Source organism: Sceloporus occidentalis, unplaced genomic scaffold, assembly GCF_023333645.1.
Source record: "Sceloporus occidentalis isolate IW3139 unplaced genomic scaffold, rSceOcc1.0.p SCAF_1, whole genome shotgun sequence".
In the NCBI taxonomy this organism is placed as follows: domain Eukaryota; kingdom Metazoa; phylum Chordata; class Lepidosauria; order Squamata; family Phrynosomatidae; genus Sceloporus; species Sceloporus occidentalis.
The window spans coordinates 295106548-295132977 of NW_028316981.1; the positions used below are offsets into that span (position 1 = coordinate 295106548).

Consider the following 26430-nt stretch of genomic DNA (forward strand, 5'->3'; position numbering starts at 1 on the left):
CTGGGCTTTATGTTACATTGAATAGTGGCTTCAGCTTATAGACTTACCTAAATGATAATTAATATAGGTACTGGGACTGTAATAGAGTTCATGATATAAGTTAACTTAGCATCTTAGGCTTGTTACACTGCTTTCAGTTTCTCAGACAAAGAAACACAACTGGTAAAATGAAATTCCAGGTGCTTGGTCACCTGTGCTTCCAAGGCCTTGTGGTTGTAGGTGTGAAATTTGCAGCAGTCAATCAGGTGAAAAAATTTACATGGGGGTCTTAATGTGGAACATTCTCCCAACCCTTTAAGGCAAAATGAAAGATTTATATAAAAATAAGTAATTCAAAACAAAACAAAACAAAAAAATAAATAAGCAAGTTTTAAAAAATCCTCTCCAAAGATGCCAGCCACAGATGCAGGTCAAACATCAGGAATAAATTCTTCCAGAACATGGCCGCATAGCCTGGAAAACCCACATAAAACTATGGATGCCAGCCATGAAAGCTTTTGATTTTTAAAAAAAATTGTTTGATGATACTCCTGAAAAATTGTTTTTTAAAACAAATTTGAAAATGCTGAGCACTGTTATCTTACTTTGTTCTCTGATTGCAGGGAAACCCTAATTCTAAAACCTTGGAGATGAATCCATGTACCCCCAATAATATTGAGGTGGTTGAAACCCAGACCTCATGCCTGAAGATTGAGGATGCAGCCATAAAATTGCCTGTGACAGAGGAACTTCCTGAAGATGGCCTCGATTCTGAATCAGAGAGTCACATTGTTGTCTCCTATTGTCCATCCATCATCGAGGAGGAGATCTCTAATCCACCAATAGATGGATCCATGGGATCTTCCCAGGTTGTTTATATAGACATCCAGACAATGTATCCGGCTCCCGATAAAATGAAGGAAGATTTAGAAGTTGACTGTGTGGTCGCAGCAGGCTACAAGCCTCAAATGCAGCCACCAAGAAACACAGAGGAAACCACATCTGTAGATGAGGACCTGGACAAGGCTGCAGGCTATAGACCTCAAGTGAATGCACCTTCCTGGAACACAGACTGCCCAGACTCTCCGGTATCCATGGAAAGCAACAATGAAAATGCCTCATTTGGGAGCCCTTGTTCAATTAATTCTCGACAGTTCTTGATCCCACCCAAAGAGGAAGAAGACTCTCCAGAAGTCATTAACACTGGCTGGTCCTTCGCTAACTTCTTTCACAACAAGCCAAATGATTAAAACTAGGAGAGTAGTGGTTGCTGTGAAAGCAGCAATTTGCTGGGATTTGCTTTTAGCATCCCTGGAAGGCAATGTCCTTCAGAGTCTATTATTTCATTTTTTGTGAAATTGAACATTTAACCTTCTTTCATTTTTTACAATTGGCCAAGAGGTTAATTCCTGGCACCTCAGTTTGAGGAAAATATCCAAGATTAATTTTTACTGAAGCCAAAGAACAGCAGGAGATCTGTGTCTGCATTTGAACAGTTTACTATCCCTTCTTTGTTAGCAGGGCATAAGGATTGATTTTACGGTCTCCTGTTTTGAATATGGTAGGGGGAAATTATTGCCCTGAACACAGTTGTGTGCTTTGTTAACATTTTAGAGGCATATAGAGATACATAGATCTGCCCAGCCCTGGGACATGTCTAATCAAAGATCTTTTCCCCAACAAGTCTAAGGTTCTTGGAGTGCAAACACTACATTACTAAAACATTACAATACCCAAACACTACAGTACCTAAACACTAAAATACTCAAACACTACAATACAGGCACTAGTTTTCAAACTTGCTGGCGGTTGATTCCCTTTTTATTTTTGTGGGAAATTAGTTTGAATCAACTTGAATCGAAGAACTCCAGCTTAGATAGCTTGCTGGCATCAACATCAGCCATGGTTCTCTCTGATGTTAGTTTGAGAAGCCTGAATCATGGTTTCTGTACCTACTGTATAGATGTGTATGCAATAGTATTGACTCAGGGGTGCGAAAACAAGTGTAACACTGATTTTAAAAACATCAGGAGCAAATGTTTTAACTTGCAGGTTCTTTTTTTTAAAAAAAGCAATATTATTTTCCACTCTTTCCTCTTTTTTAATAAAATGAAATGAAATGACTACTGTGTCTTGACCTCAAGTAGTCATGGTGGGCCAGAAGCTTTCTCCCCAGCGTGCTACTTTTCTGTGGAGGATTTCTGTTGCCTTTTCTCCAAGAATCATTCAGCCGTGTGATCTTCAATTCCCTTCTGAAATGTTAAGATATATTAATTGTAGCTCATGGATCATCTTCATGAGCAGTAGGCCTTTGTTTGATGTCCATAGCCCAGGGAAATTGCTTTTTCCTGCCTATATCAGTTTCCAGGAAAACTCTAAAGATACTTAGCAAGAGTCTTCCCCTGTGCCAGCACCATTTAAAATAAACGGCACTTTTGGGAGTGTTTCCGTCCATAGACTCTGTGGAAAAGCATTGTTCCTGACGAATGACCAACCATGAATAGTTTTCATGTGTGATTACCATAAATGGAGCTGCTACTGCCGCTAGATTTCATTTCAAATATTTGCACAGATAACAACTGCAATGGAAATGGTTCTTTAAAGCCATGGCTTTGTTTCAAATAAAGGACTTGGAGATACAATCATATGGACAGCAGTCTTAAAACAGTTAACCAGATTGTAGCTGTAACATTACTATATTTCTTGATAGTGTATATTTGTAATTATACATTGCTTATGGAGCTGGCCCTTTTTGATATGTGAACATTTTAGGTGCAAAACTGTTTCAGATTTCCTCATTGGCACCGGGCTATAGTGTTTGTAGCAAATCTTTTACAAATCAAATTGAGGAACTGCTGCACTGGTTCTGCCATTACTCTGAGCTACTTATATCAACGTTGACTCAGCATGGGGCAGTTCAAATTTGCCTGTCGTCTTTCTGAGAGAATTCATTTATCTTACCAAAATTCACGTCTACCATGTTTGTATGGCTGTTTTAAGATAATATGGGGCTAACTGAATAGTATTTAATAATATCCAGACAGGGGTTACATTTGTTGAGTGCCTTTTTATGTGGTGGACTCTTCCAAAATATTTGTCATACAGTTTTTACATGTTGTGGTCTGTTGTCATCTCTTCATTTCAATGACTGTAGCATTGACTGTAACATCAAACATACCCAGAAACCTGAAAGGAGAGTGCCCTTTATTTTGTAGAGTAATTTTTAATGCAGGAGCTAATTCAGGAGTTATAGAGTTATATTGCCACAATGCACCAAGGGGATTCTGCCCTAACACATGAAGGCCTTCAGATTAAAGTTATCTTCTGGGAGGAAAAGAAGACTTATTTCCCAAATGAAGTTGGCAATTTTGCTTCTTTTTCCTTCCAAGCCATTACATGCTCATCTTGTTTCATACATAGCTTGGTAATGGTTTCAAATTAAGAAAAAGTTCATCCAAACATATGTGAGCTAGGTAAAAGTACCATAAATTTATATATACACAAATGATAAAGGAGGTTTTTTTTCAAATATTAGGTTGCTGTTTCATAAACTACTGGGGTTTTGATTTTGGTTTTGAACCCAGGCACAGACATTGAGGGCTAAAATTGGAGATGAAGGGGGTCTTGAAACTACTGTAGGCTAGAGACTCTCTACTCCTGCCTTAATGCAACTGATCTCATTCAGTTGAAATCAAATATAGTCCCTATATCCCCTGGACTACATTGGAACTAAATACCAATACTCTTGTACTTTTAACAAGTTTTTGAGCTGCGATAAGAAATATCTTGGGGTGAGGGGAAGTAGAGGGAATCTTAGTCTTCCATGCCAAATTTTTAGTCTGAGACGCTATTTAACTTTGAAAGCATCAGTAGAAATTTTTGTGTCTGGGCCTGTACTTCATAAGAGGCTTTCATTCTTTTATTTCTGGAGTTTGCACTAGATCGCAAAAGAAAACACCAAAAACAAAAACAGACCCAAAGGACTGACCTGAAGAGCTTGATTGCCATTTCTAGAGCAGCTCTGCAGATTTTATTTCAAAAAGGGAGGTTGACATTGTGTAGCCAGTTTGTTGTGCCTTTTTTCAGAAGATGGGTGGAATTATGCTCTGGTGCTTCTTTTGCTATCGTTTTCAACTTCAAATGTGCCGGTCTGTTAGTTCTAGAATTTCTTTAGTTGCTATGTTGGTGTTACAAAATGTTATATTATTTTTTAAAAAAAGTTACAATTGCATTTTGATGAACGGTGTTTAATTCGTGATATTTTTTTTTAGTTCATTGGTTTTTTTTTCTTTGTGTTGACCGACAGGGAGGGAAAGCACTGTGAATTCTGTTTGGGGTTGCTAGTGTTTTTGAAATGGCATGTGGAGGTGTTTAGGGTGTACATTTTTAGTAACTTGCATATGATATACCTCACAAAATTGACTTATCAGATGTAGTAAGCTATACTTTGGAAACAACAGTGTGTTTTAGCCCCATGGATCACTTTCTTTCCATCCATGTGAAGACCATGGATTCATTTTGCTGTGTGGTACAATCCATCACCTGTTGGTTCTGCACAACAGTGTCTCTGTCCAGGGATAAGCAATGGGTATGTGGATTCTCCCATCAAACACTTGCAAACCTGTTGGGCTATTTCTTAGTATTTTAAGCAGCAGGGACTACACCAATGTGCATTAGATTTCTGTTTGCACACCCACTATTGCCTTTTAAAGTATACATCAAAGCCCACAGGGTCACAGAGTGATGTTTCTGATACTGGATATCAACATTCATGGAAGCCTCTGTTTATCAGAGCATTCATTGTACATTACCAGCACAAGCCATTCTTTTCCATAGCAGTCATCTAGATTTTCACTTGTATGGAAGTTTTTAAGGGAAAAGGCTATCTTGTCTGATATTCTACAGAATGTTTCCTATGTTTCAGGAGTACCACCAAAGTGCTAAACAAAAGATGTCTGAGCTACTCATACAGTCATGCCCAAAGACTATTTACTACTCATCTCTGAGGTTTTTTTCTGCATGAAACAGGAGATGAAAAGGGAAAAATGGGCAAGAGGCAGCTTACCCCATTTCAATAAAAGCTTTGTTGCAAGATTTGATTTCCCTGACAGTACTGTTTGACAGCATCTGTTCTTCTCATTTGGGCTTGTGGCATTGTCCTCTCAATACTTAGTGTAATCTTATCTTACTAGGGCTTCAAGCTATGAACTATCATGGACTCTCACTGAGTGCTATGCTGTGCCCATGGATTTCAGGTACATTGAGTGCCATGGGATCACCTATGTTTCCACATTTGCTGCTTTGGGTTAGCTGAATCACAGGAAACTAGTGTATTCCAATTTAGGGGCCAGGGAGGGGGGCACTGTTTGAAGTTGCATATAAAACTGATTTTCAAACTCTGGTTCTTCTGTGAAAATATTAGCTATCAAGGACAAGCTTCCCTGAAGATCTAATGTTGATCTTCCTTAGAAATGCACAGGAAAATTCTGCATCCATTTTCAGGCATGTGCTCAGTTAAACAGTTCTGTGCCCTGTGTGCATATGTAGCCATTCAAAGAGGTCACAGGATCCTCTACAAGGCTCAATGAGGTTCCTCAGATCTGTCTGTGCAGTGAGTAGGATGCTTATAGGTCATTGGCTGGCACTCATTTCAGTGGATCATCACAGCTGCAAATGGTTTAGCCCTGGCACGCTTTGCGCATAGAGTAAGATGTTTGTTTCTTGCCAATTTACCCATGTGGTTGCATGGCCTCCTTGAGGCCTTCCTTGAGAATGTGAAATCTCCTGCAGTGAGATTAAGCAGAGACTCAAAGGAAGTCAGGATAAGGGAAGTTGAGTTGGGATGGAAGCAAAAATGGAATGGGGATGAGGTTGCTGTCAGTGAAGATATGTTACTTGTATCATAGATGCTGCATTTTATAGTTCAGTAAATTCTGATTTTTTAAAAAAATGTAAATAGCATATTAAATATATAACTTGTAATGGATGTGAGGTTAATCTTGGTGATTTTTGACATATCAAGTGAGCATTGTCATACTTAAATTGACTGGAAGACCCAAAGTTGCCTGTGTGTCCTCCCACCCCCTTCAAGCAATTTGATCTACTCTAGCCTTGCTTTCAGTCAGTGTAATTGGGGTGCTGAAATTGGCAACTTAATGTCAAAAGGGCTCAGGTATCATTTTGTCTCTTAACACTACGGGATGTAACTGAATGTATTCTTCTACTGTGTATTTGTAAGTCTCGGGGAAGTCTTTTTGAGACTATTATCAATGTCATACTGTGCCCTTGGAGTTTTGTCACTTAATGCTGTATTTCTGGTTTTGAGAAAAGCAGGGCATGCCTCTAAGACATTTCGGGAACTCCAGATTAAGTGATTTATTGCAAAATTAAAAACATGAATAGAAGTGAGACTCAGTGCTTCCTAGAACTACTGCACCCCAGTGACTGCATGCAGTTTGCAGTTGTGGAGTGTTATAGTCTCCTGCTCAACAGGTGAATAGTGCTATTCGTTCCTTGAACATCTAAGTGTGTGTACACACTACGGCTTTTAGATTGGGGCCAGTATGCTTTAGAAATGTAACTATGAGAATATGAGCCTTTTAGTGGTTATGTGCTGCCTGGTGAAATTACGTAAGTGATAAGCAACAGGTGATACTGAAGAACACTATTGTAGGAAGAGAGACTGCAAAACTGTATATGAGATATAGTTCATAATACTAAATTTAGCATGAATATAAAGCTAGTTTCCCAGCCTATTTGTATGATGATGTACTGCTTATCCTTGTAATATGCATGTATTATTAATTTTGCAAGACTATGTAGTTTAATAAATGTATTTTCTCACATATGCTTCAGAATGTTAAATATACTCTTCTTTATCTAGTTCTATTTCTGCATGCAGAATCAGTAAAAGATCAATGTTTAACTCCCCGACTGTCTATTGTAGCAATAATCTCTTCCCCTGCAATACTATGACTGGAATTCTATTAAATATTTATTTCACCATACAACCTCACAAAGGCAAAGGGTGGTGTTGCACTATGCTCGTATTCATAGAAAGGGAGCAGAGATGTAGTTATATCTCCAAGATCACTACACTAACAGAGCCAACAGTGTGGCTGTTACACCATGGGTCCCATTACACAATGGGCATCAGAATGGTATAGGACTTGTTGCACAATGGAAACTCCCATTGCACAACAGGACTATTTTTGAGACTATTGTTGTATTGAGACAACATGCATCATCACAATGCATTAGAATTGTTGTGTGCCCGGTGTCACTAGTGGTGTCACTAGCTGGGTTGTCACCCGATGCAGAGAGTATCACTTCTCCTGCACTTGGAGGCAGAGAAGGGCCCAACCAGGTGTCAACCCTCTTCAGCGCTGTCACCCGGTGTGCTCTGTACCTGCCATCCCCTTGATGCCACTAGCAATGCCATTGTAAAGTTATGAACTCTTGCTTCCAATGTAGGATCTTGTTATTTTTCAGAGGGTCTCAAACTTTCTAGCCTCTGTGCCTAACGATCATAAAATACATCTTCAATTCTATATAGAACATTGAAAGGTTATTTTTGGACTACGGTTCCCAGAATCCCCCAGCTGGCATGAATAATAGTTGCGGATGCAGGGTTCTGAAAAGTATGCACTCTGCTTCTACCATAGTGTTCCTGTTATGTGCTTTAAGGATGACACTGCCATGAGCATTTTTTGGCAAGATGGGTTCAGAGGGGGTTTGCTTTTGCCTTCCTTGGAAGCTGAGAGAGTGTGACTTGCTTAGGTGCACCCAGTAGATTTCCATGGTATATTGAGGATTCAAACCCTGAACTCTCAGAGTCAATCCAATACTCAAATCGCTACACTTGCTCAGAACAAAGGTAACACTGCCTAGATTTTTTTTAAAAAAAATGGTGCCACAGCAGAACACAATTTAACATCTTTTCAATAGTTTCAAGCCAGAAAAGTTTCCTTAATGTACATTTTTTCAGTTGTCTAGCCCCATCCCCAGCCACATTGTAAAATCTGTTACATTTCACAAATATTTCCCCTGAAACTGTAGAATAAGCAAATACAAAACTTCCTTGCTCCACAGCACTCTTTTTTCTTTTTCTTTTGGGAAAAACATACAACATGCTAGTCTGTGTCAGACACCTACTCCTTTTGTAAAATTAGCTAATTGATCAGTGCCACAGTTGCTTCTATATAAAAATATACAAGTACAAAATTGCTGCTATAAAATGTGGTGGTTGATTTTCATTGCTTATAATAAAAAAGTAGTAGGATTTTTTTTTTAAATAGAAAGAACCATTCCCTTCAGCAAACAGCATAAACTGGAAAGGAGTTAACATTTACGGTCATTTTACATTGAGGTGGAATGGAGCTGTAAATGTATTTTTCCGAGTAAATTCAACATGGTGTCTCTGGAATGGAAAAATGGAATGTTTAAATACAGCCCTCAAGACTGAGATTGTTGGATGTGCAGTCATTGTGCCAATATGTGTTTCAAATACTGTCTCTCTGGTTGAAAAGAAGTAACTTGGGGATCATATAATGGTAGCTCTGCTGCCCATTACCACACTACTTAGGAATTGGTCTGATACATTGTTGATATCCCATGGTAAAAAATAAGATCCTTCAAAACCTTGACAGCAAGTTTCAGGACTGAGCTAAAAAAATCTCTCAGCTTCACTTTCTCTGGCACTTGAATTCTAGAATTTCAAAAACTCTGAACTTTGCTTACTGAAGCCAAGGGAAAACAATTCTTAGCCATCTGCACTGGCCAGATTCAATGTACAGTTGTTTCTAGCATTATACAGAGGTGGTAAAGATAGGCCCTTCTCCAAAAAAGAGAGGTGGCAACTGTACCTTCTCCAAAAAAGAGAGGTAGCAACCCTAATTCAGCAGTGACAAATACAGGGGTCTAAAGCCAGCCTTTTTAAAAGAGCTAAACCTGCAGTGGCCTGGACCTGGATGGACAAATCCCTGAATTTTAGTTTCTCCATTTTCCCTCTTCTTTGTACTCAAATTCTTTCTGTCCGAAACATGGAGATTTTTGCATATTGTGGTAAATTATTACTAATAACAAACTCAAAGCGAATCCTCACCTTTCCCTAGCTAAAACAGTATCCTCTATGTTACAAAAACTAATCTACTCAAACATGGGGAGGCTAGCATCTTGGTAGTCAATTATGCAAACGTAAGCCCAATTTATATCTATGTAACTCAGTTTTTTGGTTGCTGCAAAGCTCAGAATCCTCCTCCAGCTGCACAATAAACACATAATGTCAAAAGTGGAGGGAAAGGAGAGATGAAATCTCCAGCTATGTTTCTATAAGTGGAGGAATAGCAATGATATCACCATCCAGGGTCTTTAGAGGACTTTCAGAAAGTCCCAGAGGATGCCTTTTGCTGTGTGTCCAGCTATATATAGGTACTATAGTTGGTTTCCCTTTCTGCCACCTGCTCTCTATCAACCGGTAAAGTTGGAAGGGTTTGCCACAGGTAAAAGATGGGCTGAATGAATGGGGACGGGGAGAATAATCTGTGCAGAACATTGAGATCTGTTTTCCCAAAGACAGGTCTCAATGGCCATGGTTAAAGGTGTTCCTGAACTGTAGAATAAGGGAAGATATTCACTTCATCTTCTACATATAGAAAGCTGCAGTTTTTTTCTGTACAACTCAGCCATGAGAACCCTTCTTATACTTTGATGCATAATGGTCCAGAAACTGACAATTTTCATGAGCAATATGTCTCTATTGGACCTCTAAGAATGAAATAGTGGCTGATGGACTGGATAATCTCATTACATGTTCTAGACCGGCAAAAGCTAATCTTACTTCCAAGTAGAGGAGACAAATTATGTTATGCTGCAGGCATAGTGGCTAGTAGCATCAGTCTTGCCATGATGTGACTTAATTTGAGATTCTTTCAACAGATATTGCTACAACGTGTCCATGCTGTGTCTCTGGGGAGACTACACACTGTGTTACTAAAGATAGTAGAAGTAGTTTAGAAAAGTTATCTTTTTGGACTATACCTCCCAGATTTCCGCAGCCAACTTCGGTATCATAGTCTAAGAAAGTAACTTTTCTAAGCTCTGATGCAAAATGAAGGGATAACACTGGATAAATAACAATGGAGGCTTTGTGATCGGTCCTTGGAATGAATTGTAGTCAGTGCTGAAAAACTGGTCCACGTTGCTTAATCTATTTTCTTCAAAAAAAAAAAAAAAAACCCTTGCAAAATTGGCTGTTGCAAATCAGTTATACATGTCTGAAGCTGATACTGGCCGATACATCTCACAAGGATGTACATGTTTATACAGTTGGCCTGGCAGGAAATGCACCAGCTGTATGAAAGAGCATCGGGGCTTTGCTAGATTGCATCCTTAATAAGGAGTAAAGCATGACGTTCCTACCCAAAGCACTCAGAAGGACTATGAGAGCAGAGGATCCAAAGAGAAGGAGTAGGAGAAATGATCCCTTCAGTTTTGGTTCTTAGTTTCCTGCCTTCCTGGGAGGCAGTCCTCAGTGTGTGAGATCAGTCATTGAACTGTTACTGATGTATGTGTAAGGAAGGCTCTTCCCTGTAAAGACCCCTCCATTGGTTATTTTGTTCCACACGTGTTAATATTCTTCCCATCAGCTGCGTCTTCAACCAGTGAAATATGATAATCTGTGGAAAGTGTGAAGTGGGAAATGCAACCCACCAGTCCTCTCATATATTGCCTGTTTGTATGGAGTGCTATCTCTTTCATTCCACCTGTAGGAGAGAAAAGTAATATATATATATATGTATATAATTTATATATAAAACATATCTAAGAACCATATCATGCTAGATGAATCCTGCAGAAACGGGATTTTAAAAGTAGAAAAAAACCCTGCAAATGCAGAACTTTTTTCAGACGCGTTTGCACCAAAGAGAAATAACGTCAAAATAAAATGAACAGAAAGTCGACAAAAATGACACAGGTGTCATTTTTGTCAACTTTCCATTTGCTTTATTTTCACGTTAGGCTCTTTGGAAGAAACGTTGTCTGAAAAACATCCCAAATTTGCGGGGGTTTTCTACTTTTAAATCTTGTTTCTGCGTGGGATTTGTCTAGTGTGATAAGGTAGATAGACAGACAGACAGACAGACAGACAGACAGACAGATAGATATCATTCTTTTCGATTTATACGGGTGGCTTACAACAGAATAGGCAAAACACAATGTCATCATCCTATTTCAAGCAAGCTGAGCAAAACATCCCACACGTGGCTCTCCAGTTGGTGTTGGATTAAATTCCCCATCAGTCCTAACCAGCATACGGGGATCAAAGGGGGATAAAAGCTGCAGACAACTGGAAGGCCATTCCAGCAGCAAGGGCTGATCTGCACTTGGAACTGTGAATGATGACAGACAAATGTGGGCCCACATTCTACTTGCCAGCATTAAAAATTAATAAATAACTGCACTGGTAGAGGAAAAGGAGGCAGTGGAAGTAGTAGTACAGCAACAAATGAAAAGAGTCCATGGGCACTACGATGACAGGGGGATGGCAGTGACAGCCATTGAAGTTAGAAAGCGTAGACAGCTGTGTAGGTGAAAGTTTGGGACATATACAGTAATTTTTCCTAAAAGAGGCATACTTGTGCCTAAGCTACACTGAGGTGCACATAAGCAACTAAACAGATTCTGCCCAGTGTTTTAAAAGGGATATCAAACAGAAGCGGGCTTTCTGATTCCTAAGGCAGGAAGGAAAGTCAGGAAAGGGATAGGGCACAACAGCTGAAGAGTCTCGTGGTTTTCAAAAGTGGCAAGAAAACAGGGAAGAACTCTGAGATATTAAATACAGCATTAAGCAGTGCTCGATATAATTCAACTCCATAACCAAAGTAGGCTCTATGATGTGTTGCTACTAAGATTCTGAGACATTAAAAAGACATTAAAAAGGCGGGAAAACAGGAGAAGACATTCTGAGATACTCCTAGTAAGATTTTTTATGTGAAAAAAGAGGAGAACAAGAAAATAGGAGGCCCCATGGGCCTTACTCGCCTGAGTACACTCCAACTAGATCTGAAGATAGATAACATAAAGATAGATAACAGTACTTAAAAGGCACTTACCTACATATAGGTCCCCATTGATATTCAGTTGCCTCATCATTCCTGGAGATTTACCAGTCCTAGCACCATAATCATCCACTGTTACCTTCCCAGACTGACCGTCCCTTAAATTGATCAAAAATATTACACATACTTTCAATAGCACTGCACTGTAACTTATTTAATACAGATAAGGAATATCATTTTTCCCACTGCTGCCCAAATAAAGAACCACAGGAATTGATTATTCCTCTTATCTAAGATAATCATATCTGAAAATCACTTGAACTTACTAGTATCCCACAATAAAAATGCTCACAGCTTCTTGTGACATGTAGATTTCTCAAGGGCTATAACCAATGTCCTGGCTGGTTGTATGCTATTTACAGGGCAGGAATTCAGGAATAATTGAACAGAAGGGGCTTTGGGAACTGCAAAGGAAATTTGGGAATTCTCAGCTCTGATTTTTATCTATGCTGTACGTGAATTTATGGGCCTCATAATACTCCTCTCTTTTAGGGTGTGTATATGTCCATCGAGAGCCTACAAACATAGTATTTACTTGAATGAATACTACAATCACAAACATATTTCTTTAAAGCTTGCTTGCTTTTGACTCATTCATTTCCTACCTTTCTCCTATGGTGGGATCCAAATCAGCTTCCAATATAATTTAAAAACAACAACAACAAACCAACTGCCAGTAAAAATATAATGGCCAAAATCCAGTTGGAGAAATGTGCAAACACACTGCAACTGTATCTGTTTATGCCCTTGTTTTGGTCATTGTGGAAAAAGGTATCTAGCACCTTCTTTCACAACACCCTCTGCCCACTTTGCTTATCTCTTGGCTGGCTGGATATCTCCCTGGCACAGTCATTTAGTGGCCAAGGGAGGATGATGAGTGGTTAAGCAGTAACTGGCTGTGTTTCTGCAGCCAGACACATGAAGAAGCAGGTATCCTTCAAGGGTCTCCAGAAAGCTCTCCAAGTTAAAAATGATGAATGGCTACTAAAGTTGAAGAGAGGATGGGAATGGATACTTTAACGGCCTTAATATAAAACAAATCATTAACTTTGGTAAACAAAGAATGGAGACCAGTACATACCTACAGTAATAAAAAATGGTCATGCCTAGCAAGTGTTGAAAAATAAAATGATATATACTATTTAGGAATGACCAGGTGAAAACTAAATAAGTGTTAGAGAATAAAGATCACAAACGTTTCAATAAGAATAGAAGCCTCATTTAACAGATGAGATAAGAGGAATCTCAAATTAATAAACAAGAAGCAAGGCTATTATAACCTGGAAGGAAGTAACTATAAATACAGTCACCCCTACATTTTCACGGGGGATCCCCCCTTGCAAAAATGAAAACTTGCCAATATTCAAGCCCCATTGGCCACAGGTGTGCACCCTGTTTTGTTCCCCTCATTTTGTCACCCAGAAAGAGGTGACGGAAAAATTATTAAGATAGAAGTTAAACAAAAGGGAAAAAATCATTCACATATAAAGATATATGATCTTAAATCAATTATATTTCAATGTGCTCTGTTAATGAAAAGTGAAATGTAATGTTTGTGGGGTTTTTAAAAGTTTTAATAATAAAGAATATTTTAAGAAAGAAAGAAAGAAAGAAAGAAAGAAAGAAAGCTCTCCAAGCAAGGTGAATCTTTATGCATCTGGCTGTAGGAACATAGCCACCTGGCCACTAAAGCACTATGGGGAGGGGGGGGGGCTACATAGCCAACAAGAAGGTAGGTGGCACATATGGAAAGGATAGGTAATGTAGTTGTGCCTGGCACAGAGGTTTATTCTTTGTCAAGTCAAAGCAGGACCTCAGACAATAAATTATACATATCAAAATACAAATTAAAATGGTCATACAGGTTGAGTCTCCTTTATCTGAAATTCCAAAATCCAAAACACTGTATTCCAAAACCCCAACGTTTTTCATGGGTAACTAAGATAGTGGCACCTTTGCTTTCTGATGAGTAAGTGTACACAAACTTTGTTTCATATTTAAAATATTGTATAAAATTATCTTCAGGCTTTGTGGATATGTATATTAAATATAAATGGATGTTGTATTTAGTCTTGGGTTCCATCTCCAAAATATCTCATTATATTCAAATATGCAAATGCAGCTATTCCAAAATCCAAATAAATAAATATTGTCCCAATATGGTCCCAAGCATTTCAGATAAGGGAGACTCAATTGGTACCATTCACACAGACATTAAACCTGTTTAAAACTCTTCAATAATAATAATATATAATTAAATTAGTAAAATGTTCAGTTTATCCATTTAAAACTCTTGACCATTATCAGGCAACCAGTTGGAAAAGCCCTGCCTAAAGAGTAAAAGTCTTTTGCCTGATGATGGGAGGAAAACATGGGAAAGGCTAGTCTGATCTCCCTCAGAAAGGATTTCCATGATCTAAGATTGCCTTTTAGCATAATCATTTAGTCTATGATCCACAGTCAGAACCATGGACCTTTCCACACAGGGCACAGAAGTAGGGTCATTTCGCATTGGTCGATGCGTATTCGCATCATATCGCATAGTTCATTCACACCCGCGCTCTCTGAATACGCTTTGCCGATTCGTATTCGCGTCATATCGCATCGTTCATTCACACCTGGGCAGCCTTCTGAATCGAGGTTTTGCGAATCGGCCAATGCGTATTCAGGCAAAGTGAGGCAAGTGCAGATTGGATTACCACACCAGCCCAATACAATGTGTATTGGCCGATTCACATCGGCAGCCTTGCACATGCTCTGTGGGGCTCTGAACGGGGCGCAACATTTTTAACTTCCGAGGTGAAGAATGAGGTCACTGTTTAGCACGTAATATCGCGAGAATTGCTGCCTTTAGCAACTTACGAAAGGGGTACGCACCATCTGTATATATATGTGTGTGTGTATGTGTGTGTGTGTGTGTGTGTGTGTGTATGCACACGCATAAATACATATATACATATTTATATATATATACATACATACTTATATATATACACATAGTGGTAAAGCCAAAAGTGAGATGCCTTTTTTATGTGTACACACACATTTGTCTGTATGAGTGTTTACACACACACACACACACACACACACACACACATATATACTGGTACTGCCAAAAGTGTGAAGCCCTATTTATATGTGTACACACACAGCTGTTTGTGTGTGTGTGTGTGTATACATATACATATATACACACATATACATATACATATACATATATATATATATATATATATACACACACACACACAAACTGTGGAGCAGCCGAAAGTGTAATGCTGCATGTATATGCTTTCACACACATCTTTGTGTGTGTGTGTGTGTGTGTGTGTGTGTGTATATATACATGCATATATACACGCATATACATATACATATATATATGTATGTGTGTGTATACACACACACACACACACACACACACACACACACACAAACTGTGGAGCAGCCAAAAGTGTAATGCTGCATGCATATGCTTACACACAAATCTTTGTGTGTGTGTGTGTGTGTGTATACGTACATATACAGACACACACACACACACACACATATACACACACACACACACACAAACTGTGGAGCAGCCGAAAGTGTAATGCTGCATGTATATGCTTATACACACATCTTTGTGTGTGTGTGTGTGTGTGTGTGTGTGTGTGTGTGTATACACACACACACACACACACACACAAACTGTGGAGCAGCCGAAAGTGTAATGCTGCATGTATATGCTTACACACACATCTTTGTGTGTGTGTGTGTGTGTGTGTGTGTATATATATATACATACACATACACATACATATACACACACACACACACACATATATACACACACACACAAACTGTGGTGCAGCCAAAAGTGTAATGCTGCATGTATATGCTTACACACACATCTGTGTGTGTGTGTGTGTTTGTGTGTGTGTGTATATATATACACATACATATACATATATGCACACATATACATATACATTCCCCCCCTGACACAAAAGGTTTCTGCTTTATCTTGTTGGTCAGTGGAAAAATCGCTCCCCAGCCCCGGCGGTTGTCCTGAAAGGGGAAAGGGCCAACGGAAGGAGATGGGGCAAATTCCAGCACAGCATCATGGGAAATTTGTAACCCGTTGGTCTTCAGGAGAACCAGCGGATTGGATGTACACACCAGCCAAAGCAGCAGAGGTTTTGCACTGGCCATCAATATGGATCCCGTGAATCCACTATTTTTGCGGACTCGCAAAATGGAGGAGTCGGCTGCCTTCAGTTCGGAACCCAGCCGTGAATACGCATTGGCCAAAGCGTATTCACGTTATATCGCATTGGTCAATACATATTCTGAGCTCACAGGTGTGGAACACCAATGCAATATAACGCGAATACGCATCAACCAATGCGAACTGACCCTACTTCTGTGCCCTGTGTGGAAAGGTCCCTTGTCAAATTTACCTCCTTATTTAAAATACTTAATGGCCTGCATTCTGTTTCACAAACACACAAGGTGGCTCAAAAATACAGATGAAATCCAATGCCAATACAATAAAATGTAGGAAAAACAAACAATAATTAAGAACACTAACAGAAATGGCAGATGAAGCCCCTACTACTTACTACTACCACTACCAGCTAAATAAAATAAAGCAATGATCCTATGATGTAGGGGCTTCATAGCATCAGTTACATGGGAAAATTTGCCTCACAGGCAGTTTGCCTCACTTAAAAAAGCCTTTTGGAAGAAAAAAAACCACCAGTAACTTTAGACACTGGAAGGAATGTGAAGGAGCCGAACTGTCATCTTAAGGAAAAGAGTGTGTGCTAGCCCAAAAGACATTTCGACAGTACACATATGGGTTATTTAAATTAACCTCTATGTTCCACTGAGCCATGTTTACACTTTCTTATTGTGCTCAGTGTAGGGCACTACAATTGAAGAAGAATACAGATGAAGAAGGCAGCACAGTGTAGTGGTCTGAGTGTTGGACTAGGACTCTGGAAGACCAAGGTTCAAGTCCTTGCTTAGCTGTAGAAATCCATGGAGTGACCTTGGACAAGTCACACCCTCTGAACCTTAGGGGCAGGCAATGGCACACATCTTTTGAATACATCTTGCAACCGCAACCAGCCCCTCCGCCTCCCATTATAGTTTAAATCAACTTGGAGCCACATAACAACAACAAACTGACAAAGTAGAGCACATCAGGAGAGCAACCATGAAGAGGATCCCAGCAACTATCGTCCAGTTAGTCTGACATCAATACCAGGAAAGATTCTAGAGCAGATCATTAAGCAGAGGGTCTGTGAACATCTAGAAGGCAATGCCATAATCACAAAAAGTCAACATGGGTTTCAGAGAAACATGTCATGCCAGACAAATCTAATCTCTTTCTTTGATAAAATTACGAGCTTGGTAGATGAAGGGAATGCTGTGGATATAGTATATCTTGATTTCAGTAAGTCCTTTGACAAAGTTACCCATGATATTCTTGCAAACAAGCTTGTAAAAGGTGGGCTAGACAAGGTAACTGTTACATGGATTTGTAATTGATTGACCAGCCGAACCCAAAGGGTGCTCAACAATGACTCCTTTTCATCCTGGAGAGAAGTGACCAGTGGGGTTCCACAGGGCTCTGTCCTGGGCCCAGTGTTATTCAACATCTTTATCAATGACCTGGATGACAGGATTGGGAGCATACTTATCAAATTTGCAGATGAGACCAAATTAGGAGGAATAGCTAATACTTCAGAGGACAGGATCAACATTCAAAATGGCCTGAATAGACTAGAAAGCTGGGCCAAAGCTAACAAAATGAAATTCAACATGGAGAAATGTAAGGTACTGCACTTAGGGCAGAAAAATAAAATGCACAGATATAGGATGGGGGACACCTGGCTGAATGAAACTACATGTGAAAGGGATCTAGGAGTCCAAGTGGACCACAAGTTGAACATGAGTGAACAGTGCGATGCGGCAGCTAAAAAGGCCAATGCAATTTTAGGCTGCATCAATAAAAGTATAGTGTCTAGCTCAAGAGAAGTAATAGTGCCACTGTATTCTGCTTTGGCCAGGCCCCACCTGGAATATTGTGTCCAGTTCTGGGCATCACAATTTAAAAAGGATGTTGAGAAACTGGAGCGTGTCCAAAGGAGGGTGACTAAAATGGTGAAAGGTCTGGAAACCATTCCCTATGAGGAACGACTTAGGGAGCTGGGTATGTTTAGCCTGGAGAAGAGAAGGTTAAGAGGTGATATGATAGCCCTGTTTAAATATTTGAAAGGAAGTCATATTGAGGAGGGAGCAAGCTTGTTTTCTGCTGCTCCAGATAACAGGACCCGGAACAATGGATGCAAGCTGAGGGAGAAGAGATTCCACCTCAACATTAGGAGGAACTTCCTGATGGTAAGGGCTGTTCGACAGTGGAACACACTCCTTCAGAGTGTAGTGGAGTCTCCTTCCCTGGAGGTCTTCAAACAGAGGCTAGATGGCCATCTGTCGGGGATGCTTTGATTTGGATTTCCTGCATGGCAGGGGGTTGGACTGGATGGCCCTTGCAGTCTCTTCCAACTCTATGATTCTATGATTAACTGATAACCAAGAGCCTGTCTGCAATGGTACCAGCCCCGGAGGTGCCCTGACTCACCTCTGTTGTAAAGGCCCTCTGTTCTGCCACCAAGCAGCTGATTCCATGTGCGTCCCACTAAGCCACCTGGTATTTCCACTGTTGCCACAGGTTGTTTCACTCTGAGGTCATAACAAGGTGCCCAGCTTTGATTGCTATGGTTGGGCACCTCATTCTGACCTCAAAGTGAGTGACTGAAGGCAACAGTGGACATGCTGGTTTACAGAGTGGGACACATTTCAAACAGCCACCCAGCATTAGAATGAAGGGCTCCAGATATTCCCAGGAAAACTGGACCAACGTGAAGTATTTTAATACAATATTCTGGGATACTCATGTCAGAATATCATACTGAATGAGCAGACAAGATTCAAAAATATCTCTTGCCACAGCTCGATTCCTTCATAAAGCAATACAGTCAAGATCTAGATATGTGGGGATGATTGGTGTTAACTGTGAGGGTGATGAAGAGATTTGACATATGATGATGGATGTTTAATGTTATTTCTATTTCCCATTTTATTTCTATTTTACTTCCTAATAAAATTATGTTACATATTACTGTTCACAGGTCTTAACATTTTTATTTTTATCCATTTATTTTTATAACTTTTCACTTATATCATATATTTTTATTTAGATTTTTATAGTCTGTTTATAAACTGTGCATGTTTAGGCTATTCATATGTATCTATATTGTATTGTTGTATTATGCTAACTGTGTGTGTGTGTGTGTGTGTGTGTATAAAATATTTGTATTACTATTTTTTTAAATTTTTTTAATAAAACAAAAATATAGTAACAAAGACAAACAATACCAAGAAGTATACACTATTTTTGAGGTATTTTGAAACGGCTCCTGTGCTATTCAATAAATAAACATAATGATTTATTGATTGACTAATATTTTAATACATATTAAAAGGGATATGCCCAAATTCTGGTGCTGAACGAATTGGCTGTTGTCCAATCTGTTTGCACCAGAACCAGGGTTTGGGCTGCGTGTCATCTAGTCTCACTGCCAAGAGGCCAGGAGGAGGGCAGTTTATTTGGCCCATGCAGACAGGGCTGGAGAGAGGGGTCTTTTTGTGCTGAGTTAATCCTGTAACTCAGCAAACTAACACAGAGAGACAGAAAGAGAGAGAGATAACAACAAATAACCTACCGCACTGCTTTAACTCGATGCCACCTTCCATCATTGAAAGACCCATTCACAGTTATAGACGCGATGCCACTGCCCAGATTATAACTGAAACCAAAGCAAAAAAGAAAAGAAAAGAAAAGAAAAAGCTCATTAAATGTCAGAAAGTTCACTATGTTGATCCAGTTTGGTCATTTTAAATATCAGTAGCTATTAATAATATTGATTAGAAATTATCACTGAGCACAAACTGGTATAGAATTTCTCCTAATGGAGATTAAGTCTTAAAACGTAAATGGTATGAACATCTATCTAGGAAGCATGTCCCACTGACCTGAGGCCCTTGCCAAACTATTACAAAAAAAGCAAGATCTCTTGCAACAGAAAGCCCTATTTATTACTTGTTGGATAGTGTTTTTTTTAATTCACACAAACTTCAAGGAAAAGAGGAAGGACAGAGGAAGGTGGGTAGGCAATATGGCCAATCAACACTCAGATTTCATAATAGTATAGCCAATATAATTGTCTATCTTTTCTGTGTCTCCACACACTGATGGCACTGGAGACCTGGATGTGCATGCCTTCCTTTTTAGAAAGGTTTGGTGTTTCAGAAATTCACTTTGCTAGCAAAAAGGCCCTGTGCTCCCCGTCACATCTTAGGAAAAGAAACAGGAATGACCTTTAATCAGAACAAGAAAACTATACATCCTTTTAAAAGGTTTTCTTGCCACAATGTATTGTTGAATTCCAAAAATAGTCTCTAGGTGAAAATAAAATGTTTCCGTTTGTACTGGTAATTGTTCTGTGAAAGAGAGAACATTATGTGGTTGTTTTTCCGAAACAAAACAAACAAACAAACCGTGGGAACTATAGAAACAGATAGAGTAACCAAAAGGAACATTTTCCTCAATGTGTTCCCTATCTTCAGTGGGTTTTCTGGAGAGATGTTTATGGGTTTGTGCAAATACACAGTTGGCAGGAGCAGATTCTATAGCTCAGTGGTACTCAAACTTTTTACCCTTGGGGCCCTTCTTTATATATTTTGTTTATTTAGTGTGTGTATTTTCATTTGCACATTCATGTATATTCATATTTTCACATTTTATAAGGAAAGTACATCATTCAGATTAGAACAGTTTCATGTCAATAAATTCAATATTCAACTCAATGCGTGTGTAGATTTTATGCATAAAAAAGTTTGGAGGAGGAAAAGGAGGAGGGATCAGAGGCTCCAAGTCTTGCATTCACCTTTGAGTAACTCTTGTGCACCCCCCAGGGGTACTACCCCAGAGTTTGAGAACTACTGCTATAGTCCTACCCAGGAGGAGGCTGGGGGTGGTGGTATTTCCACCTTCCGGGGGACAGGGGTTCTGGGGGGGAAACCCAAGGCACACTCTCTCAGCCTCAGGGTAGCAATAGCAATAGCAAGCCCCCTTTGATGAAACTTGTCAAGAAAACCCAATGATAGTTTCACCTTAGGATTGCCAGAAGTTGGAAATGGCTTGAAGGCACCACACACTCAAATCACACTGTATCAGCCTCAGAGGATTGCAATAGAAATCCACCTCTGGCGAAGCTCACCCCATGATAGTTTCACCTTAGGGTTGCTAGGAACTGGCACTTGGAAGGGAGGGAGGGTGCTCTTGCCCATAAGTTGGAAACAACTTGGGAGCACACAACAACGACAATGACAACAACAACAACAAGCATAATAAAGCACAGAAGGCACAGTACAGTAACAAGAACAAAGAGCCAGTGGTTTGAGTGACTCTGGAGACCAGGCCTCGAATCCCATCTCAGCCATGAAACCCACTGGGAGACCTTGTGCAAGTCACATGCTCTCAGCCTCAGAGGAAGGCAATAACAAAAATGCCCTCTGAAGAAATCTTGCCAAGAAAGCCCCATGGACGGCCAGAAGGAACAAAACTTTTATGCAGAAGGGCCATATGCCACCCTCCTTGTCACGGCTCAGGTTTCCATGGGAGAACCAGTCTGCAGCAAGGAGCCGAGCCAACCATGCGCACCTCCTGGCTCGCCCTAGGCAAACCAAGCCAGGACAAGGAGCCGGGACAAGCATGTGCGCCCTGCCCCTACTTGCTGTGGCTGTCGCGTGCCCTTGGAGATGGCCCCGTGTGCCAGAGAGGGAATGTGTGCAGCAGGTTTGCCACCATGGCCCCAAGGCAAACCTATTATGGGGTTTTCTTGGCAATGTTTGTTCAGAGGAGGTTTGCCATTGCCTTCCCCTGAGGCTGAGAGTATGTGGCTTGCACAAGGTCACCCAGTGGGTTTCATGGCTGAATGGGGAAATCAAACCCTGGTCTCCAGAGTTATAGTCCAACATATAAACTACTACATCATGATCCTTGTCATTTTATGAAAAACAATTATGGCTCCTGCACGACTGAGCACATTTTCTAAGGTTGATTTCATTTCAGTTCTGCTTTTGTGGAAAGCTAAAAGCTTTGCCAGATTAACCACAGGAAACCACAAGAGGATAGGTGGCCTTGCATAACTGAGATTTCACCACTTATCTACATCTCTGATATGTGGTTAATGTCTCTTTACGATTTGGCCCAATGATAGAGAATACCAAATTACTCCACCAGGATTAAAGAGCTCACCCCTCAAATGTGCTTGTGTGATAGATCTTGACAGTACTGTGTTATAAGTATTAGTGTCATTGTTGTTGCTTTACTTTGGGGGGGGGGGGGTGGAAGAAAGGGCACAATGATGTTCCTTTGACAAAAAAAAATGTAACCAGTGTTAACACTGTTACTTTTTCAGAGTAGTGAACAATGTTTATTTGTTACTGTTTGGGGGGCTAAAATATTTTGGGGGCATTTTGGATTATTCCCTCACCTCAGTGTTGGACTTTTTCTTACTTTTCAATTGGTTTTTAAATTGAAATAGAAGAAAATGAGTAATATAAGAGATAAGCAAAAAATTGCCCACAACTTTAACTGTGACATGTTACTTTGGGAGGCTGTAACAAATTACTCCTATCATCGTTGACTAGGTGTCATAGGGCTTGTCCACATGATTAAAATACTCCTCATTCCAGTTGATCAGAATATGATCTGGCCACATGCAATTCACAGGAGTTTTGGCCTTTTATTTGAGAGACTGGATGAAAAATGCCTTAAACTCCAGAGAAAATGGCTTTACAGTTTTTACGAGAGGATCCAGGAGTATTCGTGAGGATGTGCATCAAATGTGTGTGGGTTTCACATGAATTCAGATGGGTGCGCATTTTCAGCCAAAGGGGGTAGAATAGATGCAAATATGCAGAAAAGTGAAGGCAAACATCAATGTGAATGTGTGAAAATCCGCAGCAATTTGCCTAATACACTTATGTGTAGACAAGTCCATAGTGGCTGAGAATGATAGGAGTAGAGCATGAAATGTCTTCACTAAAAAGGTACGATTTTGAGAAGATAGCTGAGGGAAACCTCATGATAAAACTTACCCTAACCCCTTCTGGAGCTAATGGATGGGGGAAAGGATCCATCTGCACTGCAGAAAGAACCCAGTTTGACACCACTTTAACTGCTATGACTCAATTCTATTGAATTCTGGCAACTGTAGTTTGTTGTGGCCCCAGAGAAGGCTAAATGTCTCACAAAACCAGAATTCCCACAATTCCATAGCTCTGAACCACAGCAGTTAAAGTGGTGTCAAACTGGATTATTTCTGCAGTGTGGATACAAGCAAAGAGTATCTTACCTGAAGACTAAGGCACCATCTTGAAGACCGAGAGAGATGAAGTCACTGTTGGGCCGCATGGGGCTATCTCCCCTCCACAGCAAGAGACCATCCATCAGAGTAGTCTTAAACCTCATAAATATGTTTGTTCTTGAGCCTGACACTCTGTTCAAAGAAGAGAAAAATACAATGAAATTGTATAAAGGATGGTCCAGTAAAAGTAATATACCCCTGAACCCTGCAATCATAAATTTGCTATAGCTGGATTCCCCACTTACAAGGTATAACACAGTCAGCCATCTTTTCTACAGTTTTAACTCTTCTCACCCTCCAAGTCTGGACTGATTGATTTACTAATAATTTAAATTTAACAATTTAAATTAAAACAACAACAGAAACTGGGTTTCAGAAATTCATTTGAGGAATAAGGAACCATAGCTTGATTTGAAAAGGGCCAAAAATCTGGATTTTTAAACATTTAGTGCTTGTTAAGGAGGAAGGGTCTCCAACTGGAAGCACAGTAGTAGAAGCACATGAAGAGCTTGTTTATACATTTTTTAAAAACAGACTCTCTCCATAGGCGAGGAGAAAGTGAGAATGCTCACACTGTACCTACAGCATAACATTCTAGTAGACATTGATGGATGCCTACTAAAAGGTATTCTGTTTCCAGATCATGTCAGTTTTGCTTGTGTTTATTCACAAATCCATTCCCTCCTGCTTCAGCCTTCATCCATGGACTTTTAAACAAATCTGTACCGAAATTTGTGTGTGTGTGTGTGTGCACGCATGTGTGTGTATGTATGTATTTGTTGAACAACTGATCTTAAAAAATGTGCATTTTAAAACATATTTCTCTCAACTATGCATTTCCAAATATATTTTGGCATTATTTTTTTAAAGCTGAGAACTATATCCAATTTACTACAGTTGTTCATGTGTTTTTAATTTAACACCCCTCAAATGTTCCTTTCATTCATCTGCATGAAGCAATTACCGCTTTTCTTTTCAGAAATAAGCTTGTGATTCACTTAACACGTTTCCCTTCGGCACAGCGACTTGATTTATATCCTTACAAACAATAACCAGACTTTGACTTTGTGTCAATTCACCTTTTAAGAATATCCGGACTATCATATGTGAGATAACTGCGACCGATGAACTGTGGGATTTCAATGGCTTCCATTACAGCTAGAAAATTAAGGAAAGGCTAATATTAAAATGGCAACCTTTCAGTACCAGAAAATGTTTTATTGTCTGAGTAAGAAGAAAGTACAATGAGCATGATTTTGCCACCTACAGTGGTAAAAGAAAATCTCTTACATAGCATCCAACTGTCCTGATTGGCAAGGACAATTTGGATTAAGTCTCTGTTGTCCCACTTTTTCAGTTGTTTTTAAAAGACCCAGTTTCTCTCTCCTCCTCCCACTCTCCTATGTTGTCCTCAGTGTAATACAGCTGGTACAAACCAAATCCATATCAACTCAGCAGGCAAGAAAGAGAGGAGAGATGGAATCTTGTCCTTCCCAGGAGACTCAGCCAAAGCAAACTGCTGCAGCCTCTCCTAATTTGTTGTGTTCTCCCTCATTAATAACTTTTCCTGCCTTGACTTCTGATGTTGCTTGGCCACATGTGTGCCCCCGCTTCCATGTTTGAAATGTTGAAGGGTATCCTCTTGACTAGTAAGAGGGAAAACAGTCTTGTTCAGATAATGCTTAAGCCAATACTTTCACCCTTGGGATTCCACCATGTGAAAGACAATAGAAACTGCACATATGATTCCCTCAGTCCTTTCCTATTCCCAAGACAGGGCTATACATGAACTAAGGAGGCAGCATTCAGAGACACTGGAGATTTTCACACGGGGATGGGATAAGGACGGGATCGCTCCCCTGTCCTTATCCTGTCCTTAACCTGTCCGTGACTGTGATGGTGCGAAAGGCTTTCATATCATAGCGCCAATCCCACCATAACCTGGCATTAAAGCAGCATTGCATTAATGCGAACTTCTGTTAATACAAAATGCCAGGCAATGTCACTTTAATGACAGGTTAATGGTGGGATAAAGACAAAATTTGCACAAATTCCATCTGAAAGTCCTTCCTGTGATCACGTGGGATAGACAGGAACAAGATGTGATGTCCCTTGTGTGATCATCTCTATAGCCATGTTAGTCCAGAATATCAGTATGCAAAGGAATCTTATAGCACCTTTTCAGACTAACTCAGGCCCCAAACAGATGCGCCAAAAGGACAATAGCAAGACTACAGTGGTACCATGGCAACTGCATGTGCCTGGTTCCCAATCTGGGCCACCGCAACAAACCATAACTGGGCCACAGGTAGAAGCAGATTTTTCCCACTCTTTTTTTGGCCCACTTCTTCAGCATTGGTGCAGTTTCTGGCTGTTTTTGAAGCATGTGTAATCTAAATATTAGCCCCGAACGTGGCCGGAAAGAGTGTAATTTGGCTCATCTGTTTTGGGCCTGTGTGTCAATGAAGTTGTAACAGAAGCTTTTGTAAACTTGGTCTACTACCTCAGATGCAAGGAGATAGCTTGTTTATATGTTGTACATAACTTCATAGGACATAAAGTAGGTACTGTATTTCCTCCAAGAAGCAAGTAGTAGTCATTTCCATATTAATATTGGACCTCCCTAGTTTTCCCATGAAGGTAATTGGTAAGAGAAACAGAGAATCTAATTGTTTTGTAGCCCTAATTCAAAATGGTGCTTTTAACCTTAAGATCCCTAAATAGCTTGGCACTCATCTGCCCAAGAGACTACCTGTGTCCATTATGAACCATTATGACTGCTAAGATCTTCAGGACAACCCACCTTCTAAAGGTAAGTGGGAGAGGACTTTCTCCTGGGTTGT

At 39.9% G+C, this 26430-nt stretch overlaps 2 protein-coding genes across 8 annotated transcripts in view; one reads left to right on the plus strand and one right to left on the minus strand.

Annotated features, from left to right (window-relative positions):
• Positions 1–6826, plus strand: part of LIFR (LIF receptor subunit alpha) — a 140991-nt gene extending 134165 nt beyond the window's left edge. For all 6 annotated transcript variants that reach the window (XM_089496393.1, XM_089496352.1, XM_089496382.1 and 3 more), the window contains one exon: positions 603–6826. In XM_089496393.1, the coding sequence (XP_089352519.1) occupies positions 603–1229 (627 nt within the window). In that variant the 3' untranslated portion in view covers positions 1230–6826. The remainder of the gene's footprint in view (positions 1–602) is intronic.
• Positions 6827–7173: 347 nt separating this feature from the next.
• Positions 7174–26430, minus strand: part of LOC149324099 (pikachurin-like) — a 178595-nt gene continuing 159338 nt past the window's right edge. For both annotated transcript variants that reach the window (XM_089496426.1, XM_089496420.1), the window contains 5 exons: positions 24667–24745; positions 23576–23719; positions 19877–19960; positions 12093–12196; positions 7174–10742 (listed from right to left, as the gene is read on the minus strand). In XM_089496426.1, the coding sequence (XP_089352552.1) occupies positions 10588–10742; positions 12093–12196; positions 19877–19960; positions 23576–23719; positions 24667–24745 (566 nt within the window). In that variant the 3' untranslated portion in view covers positions 7174–10587. The remainder of the gene's footprint in view (positions 10743–12092; positions 12197–19876; positions 19961–23575; positions 23720–24666; positions 24746–26430) is intronic.